General features: G+C 46.7%; 1 protein-coding gene across 5 annotated transcripts in view; it reads left to right on the plus strand.

Moving 5' to 3' along the window:
* The window catches only part of LOC115067028 (solute carrier family 22 member 4), a 66,482-nt gene that overhangs the window by 36,762 nt on the left and 17,121 nt on the right, over positions 1-12,599 (plus strand). For all 5 annotated transcript variants that reach the window (XM_029554191.1, XM_029554192.1, XM_029554194.1 and 2 more), the window contains 2 exons: positions 4,265-4,436; positions 11,294-11,420. In XM_029554191.1, coding sequence (XP_029410051.1) covers positions 4,265-4,436; positions 11,294-11,420 — 299 coding nt within the window. The remainder of the gene's footprint in view (positions 1-4,264; positions 4,437-11,293; positions 11,421-12,599) is intronic.

Raw genomic sequence — 12,599 nt, forward strand, 5'->3', positions numbered from 1 at the left:
GGTGGTGGTGGTAATGGTGATGATGGTGGTGGTAGTGGTGGTGGTGGTAATGGTGATGGTGGTGGTGATGGTGATGGTTGATGGTGATGATGATGGTGGTTGTGGTGACAGTGATGATGATGGTGGTGGTGACAGTGATGATGATGGTATGGTAGTGATGATGATGATAGTGGTGATGGTGGTGGTGGTGATGGTGATGATAGTGGTGGTGGTGGTAGTGATAGTGGTGGTGATGATGGTGGTGGTGGTGATGGTGGTGGTGGTGGTCATCATCATTATCAGTGGTATAGTGCTTATTTTTCTGTTGCTGTAATAAAAGATCCTAACAAAAAGCAACTCAAGAGAGAAAGGGGTTTATTTTGGCTTACAGTCGCAGAAGGGTGCTGTCCATCACGGTGGGGAAGGCCTGGCAGTCAGGAAGCAGAGAGCACAGGAAGTGGGGCCAGAGCCCACCCCAATGCCGTGCTTCCTCCAGCAAGGCTGCACCTTCTAAAGGTTCCATAACCTCCCCAAACAGCATGACCCACTGGGGACAAAGTGTTCAAACATATGAGTTTATGGGGAACATTTCACATTCAAACCACAACATTGTACAAGAAAGGGTGAGGGCCTAAAAGTCAGAGAGAAGATGGCGGTGCTAATAAGGAGCATTTAGCATTTAGCTTTATGGCATCTACGTTGATCCATAGGCAGGCAGAACTCCACCCTCACCTGGTGTGCTACAGAGTTCATACCTAGTTCTGGTTCTGACTCTTCTGACCCAGTGCTACAACTTCTCTCCCCAGCTTTACACTCCTACAAGGGTCTCACTTGTCCCTGTGAACTTTTCTTTTTCATGATCAATTCTTTGCTGCTTCACTTCTGGATTTCTGCTTGGGAAGAGCACAACTCCCACCCCCATTCATGTCATATCAAAATCCCAGCCAAAGAGTTTGACAACAAGGCCACAGTAGGACGTCATTCATGAAGTAAGGAAATCTAGAACTAACACTCAAGAAACGCAAACTAGCCAGACATCACTCATGGAAATGGGACTTCAGGCTGAGGGAAGCCTTGGGGTTAGAGGTATGGTCAGCATGTGGAAGGCAGGGAGGCACCTAGCATGGGCCCTCCCCTTTTAAGTCATTTGCTCAAGAGGAAATCATTAGCCTGGCATGGTGGATGAAGCCTGAAATCCCAGTACTGGGGAGCAGGAAGCAGGAAGGTCAGGATTCCAAACTCAGCTTCAGTTACATGAGACCCTGTCTTAAGAAACAAGAGGGGCTGGAGAGATGGCTCAGTGGTTAAGAGTACTGGCCACTCTTGTAGAGGACCCAGATTTGGTTCCTAGCACCCACATGGTGGCTAACAACCATCCCCAACTCCAGTTCCAGAGGATGCAACACTGACTTCTGACCTCCACAGGTATTACATGACACAGGTGCACTTACATACATGTAATACATGCATATACATAAAATAAAAATAGTAAAAAATTTTTAAAAAGAAAAGGGGGCAGAGTAGAGGTGGAATCACTGAGGTCAAGACAGTTCTGATGAGGAAAACAGAGCAAATGAGGTGGAACAGGATGGAGAAGCTGGGACTGGAGGCCAACAGTAGCAGAGTCAGGATTGCTGCTCTCTGGAATGAATTCCTCAGCTTGTGCTCAGGGAACATAAAGATGACTGAGAAAAATCTCTCTTGAAAGTCAAGCTAAATGACCTTCAGATGGTCTGTGTATCAATTCTCGTTGCTGTGACAAAATGCCTGACAGAAGAAACTTAAGGAGGGAAGGGTTTTTTCTGGCTCACAGTTTGAGGGTGAGGTCCTTCATGGTGGGGAAGAAGTGGTGGTAAGGTCTTGAGGCACTGGTCACATGGCATACGCAGTCAGGAAGCAGAGAGCGACGAACGCTCGTGCTCTGCTCACTTTCTCCTTTTTATTCAGTCCATGGAACAGTGTTTCCCACATTTAGGGAAGTCTTCCCACTTCAATCAATCCAATCTAGAAACTCCCTCACAGACATGCCCAGAAGTTTGTCTCCTAGGTGAGTCCAGATTCTTCGAGTTGACGAACAGTATTAGCAGTCACAGTCTGTGTTGTATTTTCTGGGCTAGTTTTCTGTAGTGTGGGCAGATCTCACCCAAGAGTGAAAGCCACTGTCCTTGGTCATGTCTCTGCCCTTGGGTCTGAGGCCCCAGAGTAGATTCTAGAAAGAGCTAGGGCTCCATGACAAGAGGACCTTCTGTTAGAACTTTCTACCTGGAGCAAGAGCTCTGAGTAACACCATCTCTGGATGATCAGCTTCTGAGAGACCCATTGTGATGCTGTGCTGGGCAAGAGTCAGGGCTGCAAGCATGTCCTTCCCCAAATAGTGTCCGTTCATGTGAGCTTGGGCTCTTGCACTGTTCACCAGATATGTGTCCAGCACCTGGACTGTCACAGTCCAGAACAGCTCCTTCCTTGCTGTCCCATCAAGGACTGTTTGCCTGGAGCTGATCTATAGATACAACATGGCCTAGGGAACATTGGGATCCCTGCTCTAGGCACCTTTAGAGCCAGTTAGGTTTCTGGGTATCATGTCTCAGGGTTCAAGTATAGGGAGGGTACCCTGACAGTTGGAGACTCTACTGTTGCCTGATGGGTTAATGACTGTTTTCATATAGTAGAGCATTGTAGGCAGGCTATGTAAACCCTGACTCCATACAGCCCTGCCCTCAGAAGAGCAACCTCTTGTCTTCTAGACAAGTTAGTCTCTCTGCTTCTGTGCTGGATAGCTTTAGTGTCAACTTGGCACACCTGGGTTGAGGGAGCCTCAGTTGGGGAATTGTCTCCATTGGACTGGCCTGTGGCCATGTCTGTGGGACATTTTCTGGATTGTTGACTGATGTGGGAGGGCTCAGCCCACTGTGGGTAGTGCCACCCCTGGGCAGGTGGGCCTGTGTTGGATAAGAGAGCAAGCTGAGCAGGGGCCATGGGAGCGAGTCAGTAAGCAGTGTTCCTCCATGGCCTGTGCTCCAGCTCCTGCTTCCAGGTTCCTACCCTGAGTTCCTGCCTTGGGCTCCCGGATGAACTGTGACCTGGGACATGTAAGCTAAATAAACCCTTTCCTCCCCAAGTTGGTAGTGGTCAGAGTATTTTGCAACAGCAATGAAGAAACAAACCGGAACAGCGTCCCACACGGGATCTCTTATTCTAAAACTGCAGCATTCTCAGAAGATGGGCATGACCGTCATGTAACATAAGATGGCCTTTGTGCAAATCAATGACTTTATAAATTCTCCTGAAAACCCATCCTTCCAGGAGGTGCCAAATCTTGGGTTGCTTCCCACCATCCCCTGCCCTGATGTTCCTATTATGAGCTGTGAGGTAGGACAGATGCATTTTCCGTTTTTTCTAAGTGATATGGCTTGGACTCCAATTTCAGGTAATGCTATCGCCAGCTACAGTTGGCCTGGGGACTTCAAGCACTTTCCGAGCATGCACAGGGTCCTGAGTTCAATCCCCAGTACTGAAAAAAACCCTGTCTCAAAAAGTGAATGCTAGACACATATGCAAACATCTAAGTGTTAGTAGCATTAAAAATGAGTTTTTTTGCCAGGCGTGGTGGCGCACGCCTTTAATCCCAGCACTCTGGAGGCAGAGGCAGGTGGATCTCTGTGAGTTCAAGGCCAGCCTGGTTTCCATAGCAAATCCAGGCCAGCTAGGGCTACAGGGAGACCCTGTCTCAAAAAGACCAAAAAAAAAAAATGAGTTTTTCTGTATGAAACAGTATATTTTAAAATGAAATGGTACTGGGTTCAATATTGTATAACTGTCCTCATTCAACTTTACATCTTATAGCGTTTAAACTGAGTTCAATATTGTATAACTGTATTAATTCAACTGTGAATCTAAAAATTTACAACCAATTTTGAAAGAGATGCATCTTTGCTCTGGAAATTGTTATTGAATATGTAATGAAATGCTTCTTCTAATCAATGTGGTTATTAAATAAATATTTTTTAAGTTAATGTTAGGGTTAGAGAGAGAGCTTCACAGTTAGGAATGCTTGCTGCTCTTCCAGAAGACCTGAGTTCAGTTCCCAGCACCTAGATCAGGCAGCTCACTACCACCTGTAACTCCAGCTCTAGGGGTTTTAACACCCTCTTCTGGCCTCTGCAGGCACCTGCACACATGTGGCTGACACAAACACCTACACACATAAATAAAAACAAATCTTAAAAAAAAAAAAAACATGTTGAAGAGAGTTAAAATGCTAATACCCCTCCCTTGTTTTGAACAGGAACAGAAATTCTTGGCAAGTCAGTTCGAATCATATACTCTACCTTGGGAGTGTGCACATTCTTTGCAATTGGCTACATGGTGCTACCGCTGTTCGCCTACTTCATCCGAGACTGGAGGATGCTGCTGCTGGCACTGACGCTGCCAGGGGTGCTGTGTGTCCCGCTGTGGTGGTGAGTGTGCCTGCTCCTTCCGGGTCAGCCCTCTGCTGTGGCACTCGGAGATGAGCCTGGTGCTTACTTAGCTGCCTCTGCACGTTCTGCACTGTGGCTTGCCCTGACAGCACCTCCAAGATCCAACACTCTCTGCATCTCTGTGGGTTTATACACTGGACTCCGATTGTCCCACAAAGCCTGGTCTCAGGACTTCTGATTCGCTTCCAACCTCTGCCCCTTCCCAGCTCTTACGCGTTTTCACTGTTTGTGGGTCAGGTTTCTTTCCTAACTCTGCCCCCTGCTTTTGGCACGTCTCTTCTTTAGAAAACCCCTTTCTGTACTCAGCCACGGTGCTGTTCACCCTATGTACCCGTTAGCTCTACATCTGTGGATGTGAACAGGAGAATCAGAAAATCCCATCTTGGGCAAGTTCAGACTGTTACTCTTGTTATTCCCTACACAATACAGCACAGCAACTATTTAAATATTTTATTTATTATTTTTATTTTATGTGTATGAATGTATTGCCTACATGTATATAAGTGCACCTGTGTCATGCAGTGCCAGCAGAGGTGATAAGAGGGTGTCGGACTTCCCTGGAACTGGAGTTATGGATGGTTGTTAACCACTATGTGGGTGCTAGGAGTGGAACCTGGGTCCTCTGCCAGAGCAGCCAATGCTCTTAACGGCTGGGCCACCTCTCCAGCCCCCAGCAACTATTTAAACTGTGTTTGCTCTGTATTAGGTATAGAGAGGCTGATGGTGACTCTGGATAGAATGCTTGCCTAGTGTGCCTAAGGTCCATCCTCACTCTCCCCAAAATGAAGCTATACACATTGTGTTAAGTATTATAAGTAATCCACAGATAAAGGTATACAGGAGGATGTGCATAGTTCTATGCAAATATTACACCTGTTTTGTTGATGTCTGTTTTGCAGTGCTGGGGATAGAACCCAGGACCTTGTGTATGCTAGCAAGCACTTGACTATTGAGCTACACTATAACCACAGGTTATTTTTAGATAAGGTCTTGCTATGTTGTCCAGGCTAGTCTGGAACTCCTGGTTCAAGTGGTCCTCCCATCTGGGCCTCCTGAATAACTTGATGACAAGCACAGGAACTACTGTGTCTGGCTATGCCACTGTGGGAGATGCCACATACCCACCAGGGGTCCTGGGACCAGTTCTACAAAGACCACGGGATCTGTAATTACATTTCATAATTAGCAGCCAAGATGTGCCTGTTTGTGTGCTTTATCTTGAAAAAGTGATGACAAATCGGGGGTGGGCAGAGTCTCACGTATGCCAGGCTGACCCCAGGCTCCTCGATATGTAGCCCAGGATTATCTTGAACTCCTTGTCCTTCTGTCTCTACCTCCCAAATGCTAGGATGATAGGTGTTTACTATTGCAACCAGTGTATGCAGTGCTGCAGATGAGACCCAGAGTGTCATACATGCTAGGCAAGCACTCTCCCAACTGAGCAACAGTCCCACCCCAGTAAATTTAAGAGTCTTAGAGAAGGTTTTCCCCCCCTTACTATAGTCCCCAGCTGGAAGCATTCTTTTCAAGCTTAAGATTGAACTATGACTTTGCACACTCGGCAAGCACTCAAGTACCACCCTAACCTAAATATGGCACAGCAGTAAGGGGAACAGCAAAGCTTGGAGAGTCTAGGCTCAGTCTTACCAGATATTAATTAACTGGAGGTTTTCAAGTGAGGTAAAAGACTTAAAAAATGGAAATAAGGTTCTCATGCCCCCTTTTGAGAATTTCCCATTTCTTTACTTTTTTGTGTTTAAAGAAAAGGAGATTTGGTTTTACTGAACTGCTTGATTTTTCACTTGCTTATGTGATTATGGTAAAAAAGCTTTCGTTCCTTTGATCACTTTTTGGAATTTATGATTTAGATCTTGTGGTTGCCCTGTGACATCTGCCCGGGGAATTGTCTAGAAGGTCCTTTATCTTGTTGCAGATGTTATGCACCCACAGGAGTTGAAAGTAACCATCTTGGCCTGGCCTGTCTAGATGGCTCAGCCTGGCCTACTCCACACTCGTCTTTTTATGGTTTATTCAGGGGTAAATTTTAGGATGAGGTTTGTGTGCAGGAACAAGTGGGGGTCATATCTGGAGAGAGAGCCTTTTGTTTTTTTCTTAATTTACTGGAATTTGAAAAATAGGAGTTTTGTTGTTTGGACTGATTTGGTTTGAGTTTGGGTTTTTTGAGACAAGGTCTCACTATGTAGACCAGGCTGGCCTCGGTCTCACAGAGATTCTCCTGTCCCTGCCTCCCAAGTGCTGGAATCCACCATGCCTGGCTGAAAAAGAAGGGTATTTCTTTGAAGAGGTTGTTTGTTGGTTTTTATGTGAATGTGTATGTGCCTGCATGTATGTATGTACACAATGTGCATGCAATGTCCATGGAGGCCAGAAGAGGGTGTCAGATACCTTGGCACTAAAGATACAGGCAGCTATTGCTATGACAAAATATCTAATAAAACCAACCAAAGGAAGGAGGAGTTTACTCTGGCTCATGGTTTAGGGGTCTATCGTGGCAGGGAAGCCATGGCAGAAAGAGCATGAGGCATCTGTGACCCATGGTGCACCCACGGTCAGGAAGCAGAGAGCGACAAATGCTGGTGCTCAGCTCGCTTTCTCCCTTTATTCAGCCCAGCCACATTCAGGTCTGCCACCTTCATTAACCTGATCTAGAAAGTCCCCCACAAGCATGCCCAGAGGTTCATTGCCTAGGTGATCTAGATCCTGTCAGGTTGACAATGTTAGCCATCACCAGCACCCAGGTTCCCAAGAGCAGAGCAATGCTCTGGAATGAAGAGAAGCTGTTCCCCTCACTGCCGTCGCCCTCACACCCTCTGTCCCGTTCTTCAACCCCTTTGCTGACTGAATTTCCAGAGCGAGACCAGAGGTTCTGTCAAGACACAGTTATTTTCTGCCTTGGCAAATGAGTGATTTTCAAAAACTTTGTTCCCAGTCCTAGCTGCTGCTTTGATCTAACGGATCAGTACTTTTAAAATATGTTGCACTCAACTTCGTTACCGTACGATTCTATCAGTGATAGAGACAGTGGGAGACCAGCAGTAGGAGAGTGGGATCGGCCCATACACAGGTTAGGAGGTTGCTGCCTGAGGACCACAAGGGACAGCAGGCACCTCTGGTCCTCACTCTGCTCTACCTTCTTCCATCAACCATGGACTGGTCCAAGTGCTACTGGCTATGGGCACACTGTACCAGGAACAGGACTGCCCCAGGCAGAGGGCAGCCAGGGGCCAGTGCTAATGAGCCAGTGCACATCCGGAGGCTTTAGCAGAAATCTTTCCATTTTCCTATAAAAACAAAAGAGCAGGGCTAAAGAGCTGACTCAGCAGTTAAGAGCACTGGCTGCTCTTACAGAGGACCTGGGTTCGATTCCCAGTATCCACATGGCAGTTAACAACTGTCCATAACTCCAGTTCCAGGGGATCTGATGACCTCTTCTGACCTCGTCAAGCAGTGCACAACACGGATGCACCTACCTAGATGCAAGCAATACACTCATACACATAATAAAAATAATAAATTAAATATTATTTTGAAAAGGAGCTTTTTCCTGAACATGTCATCCTTGAGGCTGAGACTCCAGAAGCATCCATCAGTGGGCTGGGATGGGGAGTGAGGTGCTTGGGGTGCTGTGTATTTGATGCCTACTTAGAATGAGATAGACTCCCAGCAACACCCCACCCATGACATTGGAAGTGAAACTACAGAGACTATAGTGTTCAGCTTCATGGGCTACACCAAGATTTGGATAATCACCTCAGCTTGAGGTGTGGTGTGCGCGCGCGCACGCGCACACACACACACACACACACACACAATAGGTAATTTGATAGCACAGATCCCAACAGCAGCCTAGAAATGAGAGAGACACCCACCTACACAGATCCACTACAGATAGATGGTTTGGGATTTGTGTGTGTGTGTGTGTGTGTGTGTGTGTGTGTATGTGTGTGTGTGTGTGTGTGTGTGTGAGAGAGAGAGAGAGAGAGAGAGAGAGAGAGAGAGAGAGAACCCCAAGTTCCTTTTCAAAGGCTTGGCAATGAATGGTTACAGGTGTAAGTACATATGTGTAGGGGGCAGGGCCAGCAGTGGGCAAGGAAGCCGTAGATTCAGGATGGAGAAAGCACTGCAATTTCAGGACAAACCAAACCAGGACGCCAAGGCCAGTGACGGCCAAGATCCTTCAGAAAAGGTGGCAGATCCCGGTGGAGGGGGAGGAACAGTTCAGTGTCATCTTTTGCTAGATAGGGAGTTTGAGGCCAGCCTGGTCTATATGAGACCCTGTTGATTGGAAGGGAGGGAAGAAGAGGGGGAGAGGGAGAGAGGGGGGGAGAGAGAAAGAGAGAGAGAAATTTTCCTTTCTGTAATTATGCTACCTACTCAACAGCCACATGTGGTACGAGACTGCTGTACTAGACAACACAGATACAGGACGTGACAGAAATGTCCCATCATTGCAGATCTATGACCTAACACATCACAGTCCTACAGGGACCCACTAAGATCATTTTCTGAAAACATGCAAACTGGGCTCATTTTCCAAGCCAGGTGCTAAGTGGACAGGGGATGGGAGCTGGTGGTTAGCCATCTGATACATTGTATTTGCTATGAGCTGACTGTAAGTGCATCTTTTGGGGCCTGGTCATGCTGGAAGGGCCTGTGTCTACCTTCATGGTAGGAGGGCCTGCATCTACTAGAAAACTAAATACTGACACATAGGTAAGGAAAAATAAGATCCAGCCAGGAGACTGGCTAAGAAAGCCAGAGAAATACAAACTAGGGGCTGGAAAGACAGCTCAGGGAACAAAGCACTTGCCACACAGGTGTGAGGACCTGACTTCGGGTCTCCAGAACTTACATAAAGCCAGTGCCCCTATGGCAAGATGTTCAGGGGGAAGAGAGAGGAGAGTCTCCAGGACCCCACAGGCCAGCAAGCCTGGTTTATGCAGAGATGAACAAGAAACTGTCTCAAATAAGGTAGGAGGTTAGGACCAACCCCAAGGTTGTCCTTTGACCTCCACATCCACGCCATGGCACACGTGCACCTGCACATATACACACACACACAGATTTGAAAAAGAAAACAAATACAAATTAGAAAAGAGTCATATATTCACAGGTGTGTTTGAACATCAGTTATCAATGTACATAGACTATAATTTTTAACTAAGCTTTAGACATTAAAATAAAGATGACAGCATGTGTACACACATCTCCCTAAAACTGGTTGGGGTACTTGCTGATCTGGGAAGCTGTTGAAATCCACAGATAGAAGTTCTAGGAACACAGGTGCCCTGGCCATTCTTTATCCCAAGTAAACATGTGACTCTCACCAGCTGGCATATCAGGGTCCCCCCAGGATCAGACACTGAAAAAGACAGGTCTTCCCTCCAGGCACATGCAGTCTACTGGCCGTGGTTCTTTTAGGAGTAACACTGGCTTTTTGAGTGTTTAAGAAGCTGCCCTGTCCTAAACACCCAAAAGTTAGGGTCAGCCCTCATGGTCCAAGCTTGGCCTCAACACAACTTAGGATTGCTCCTGCAATTTGATCAGAAGTTTGAAACCAGGAGGCTGGGGAAATGGTTCAGTCGTGTGAATGTGCTTGTGTCTGGCAAGCATGAGGTTCTGAGTTTGATCCCTAGAACTCATGTAAAAAAAGCCAGGCATGGTGGTATGGGCTTGTAATTCTAGTGCAGGGGAGGTAGAGACAGGTGGATCCCTGGGGCTTCCTGGCCAGCTAGCCCAGCCTGCCTGGTGAAATCCAAGCTAATGAAAGACCTTATCTCAAACACAGTGGATGGTGTCTGAGGAAGAATCATACCCTAGGTCATCCTCTGGCCTCCACATGTATGCACACACATGTGCACAACCACCAGCATACATACATGCACCTGTACATGCATGTTCACACGCACACACAAGAAACTTGAAACCAGAATGTTCTTTTATTTATTCCTATGACCAATCTTAATATGACCCCCCCTCCCTATAATCTTTAAAAAGACAAACTGGGAGCTGGAGAGATGACTCAGTCGTTCAGAACACTTATTACTCTTGCAGAGGACCCAAGTTCCCTTCCCAGGACCCACACCAGGTGGCTTACAGCTGCCCTGCAACTCCAGCTCCAGGGTTCTGATGTCTCTGGCTTCCACAGGCACACACACTCACATGCACATAATACACCCCCCCAGGCACACATAATTTAAAATAATGCAAATAAATCTTTTTTAAAAAAAGACCAACTGATCATTGCATATTGTATAGATGCATTGAACCGTCACACCCTAGAAATAGAGTTTATGTGCTGATTAACAATAAATATATTTTAAAGCCGGGCGTGGTGGTGCATGCCTTTAATCCCAGCACTTGGGAGGCACAGGCAGGAAGATCTCTGTGAGTTTGAGGCCAGCCTGGCCTACATAGTGAGTTCCAGGCCAGCTGGGGCTATGGGTTTTTTTTTTAAACTAGATGTTTGGGCTGGAGAGATGCTTCAATGATTAAGAGCACTGGCTGCTCTTGCAAAGGACCTGGGTTCAATTCCCAGCACTCACATGGCAGCTAACAACCATCTGTAACTCCAGTTCCAAGGAAATCCAACACCCTCTTCTTAACCTCCACGGGCACTGCATGACACAGGTGCACTTACATACATGCAGGCAATACACGCATACACATAAAAATAATAAATTTTTTTAAAGACAAACAAAAACTAGATGTTTGCCATGTTATTTACATCATTTTAAGATCTGGAGGAGGTTAGGGTTGCTGGTATCAAATTGTGCTGCTGTAAAAGGTAACAAACCATTGCAAATGAATTCTAGGTTTATTCCTGAGTCGCCCCGGTGGTTGCTAACCCAGAGGAGATTCAAAGAGGCGGAACAGATCATCCAGAAAGCTGCAAAGATGAATAACATCACACCGCCAACAGTGATATTCGATCCCCTGGAGGTGAGCATGCATATTTCCTCTTGAGACCAGCTCCATATCTTTTCCCTTATGGGGTTTAACATAACTCAGCATTTGCCAAGTTCCTGCTACACACCAGGTGCAGCCCTAGGTGTTGACACCATCACCGTTACATTCCCAGGCACAGTGGTGTGCACCTGTAGTCACAGTTACTCAGGAGACTGAAGCAGGAAGACCTCTTGAGCCCAGGAGTTTAGAGCCACCTTGGGTAACATAATGAAACCCCATCTCTCTCTTTTTGTCAGTTCTACTTAAAAGACAGTTTATGGCCTGGCATGGTGGCATACACTTTTAATCCCAGCACTCAGGAGGCAGAGGCAGGTAGATCTTAGTGAGATTGAGGCCAGCCTGGTCTATATAGCAAGTTCCAGGCCAGCTGGGGCTACAAGGAGACAGTCTCAAAAAACAAGAATAGTTGTGGCATAGCTCAGTGGTTGAGACCTGCCTAGCATGCTTAAGGCCCCGGGTTTGCTCTCCAGCACCACCACAACAAAAACAATTAAGTACTGGGTCCACAAGATGGCTCAGGAGGTAAAGGTGCTTGCTACGAAGCCTGCTGGCCTTGGTCCAACCCCCAGGACTCACATGAAAGAAGGGGAAAACTGACTCCTGCAAGTTGTCCTCTGACCTCGTGTACATGGTGGCAAGCATGCATACCCCCACGTCCCTCGCTGCTCCCCCAGAAAATAAACAAATGTTAAAAAAATTAAGTGCAATGATATATGCAGATTGCTTGTCAGGAAGTTACCTTCATTTTGCAAGTGTATTCCCGCTTTTTACTGGCATTGTTCAAAACCACTGGCAAAGTTATACACTGATTTTGTGTTGTCGTTTTGGTTTTTGTGGGGTGGGGGGTGGCTTTTGGTTTGGTTTGGTTTTTGTTTGCTTGCTTGCTTGCTTGCTTGAGACAGGGTCTCCCTGTAGCCCCAGCCAGCCTGGAACCCACTGTGTAGACCAGGCTGGCCTCAAACTCAGAGTCTCTGGCTCCCAAGTGCTAGGGATAAAGGAGTGTGCCACCATGCCCAGCTATACTGTTGATTTTTAAATATCCATCATAAATAGAAAGGGTTTGTTTGAGGTTTGGCCCACCCTGGGTTCCCACTGTATCCCGAACCTTACCAAAGCCTGCTGAGGAAGTTATGCATGTCTTTAGCCAGCCTG

Source organism: Nannospalax galili, unplaced genomic scaffold (assembly GCF_000622305.1).
Source record: "Nannospalax galili isolate Female #2095 unplaced genomic scaffold, S.galili_v1.0 scaffold424, whole genome shotgun sequence".
NCBI classification, from domain to species: Eukaryota; Metazoa; Chordata; class Mammalia; order Rodentia; family Spalacidae; genus Nannospalax; species Nannospalax galili.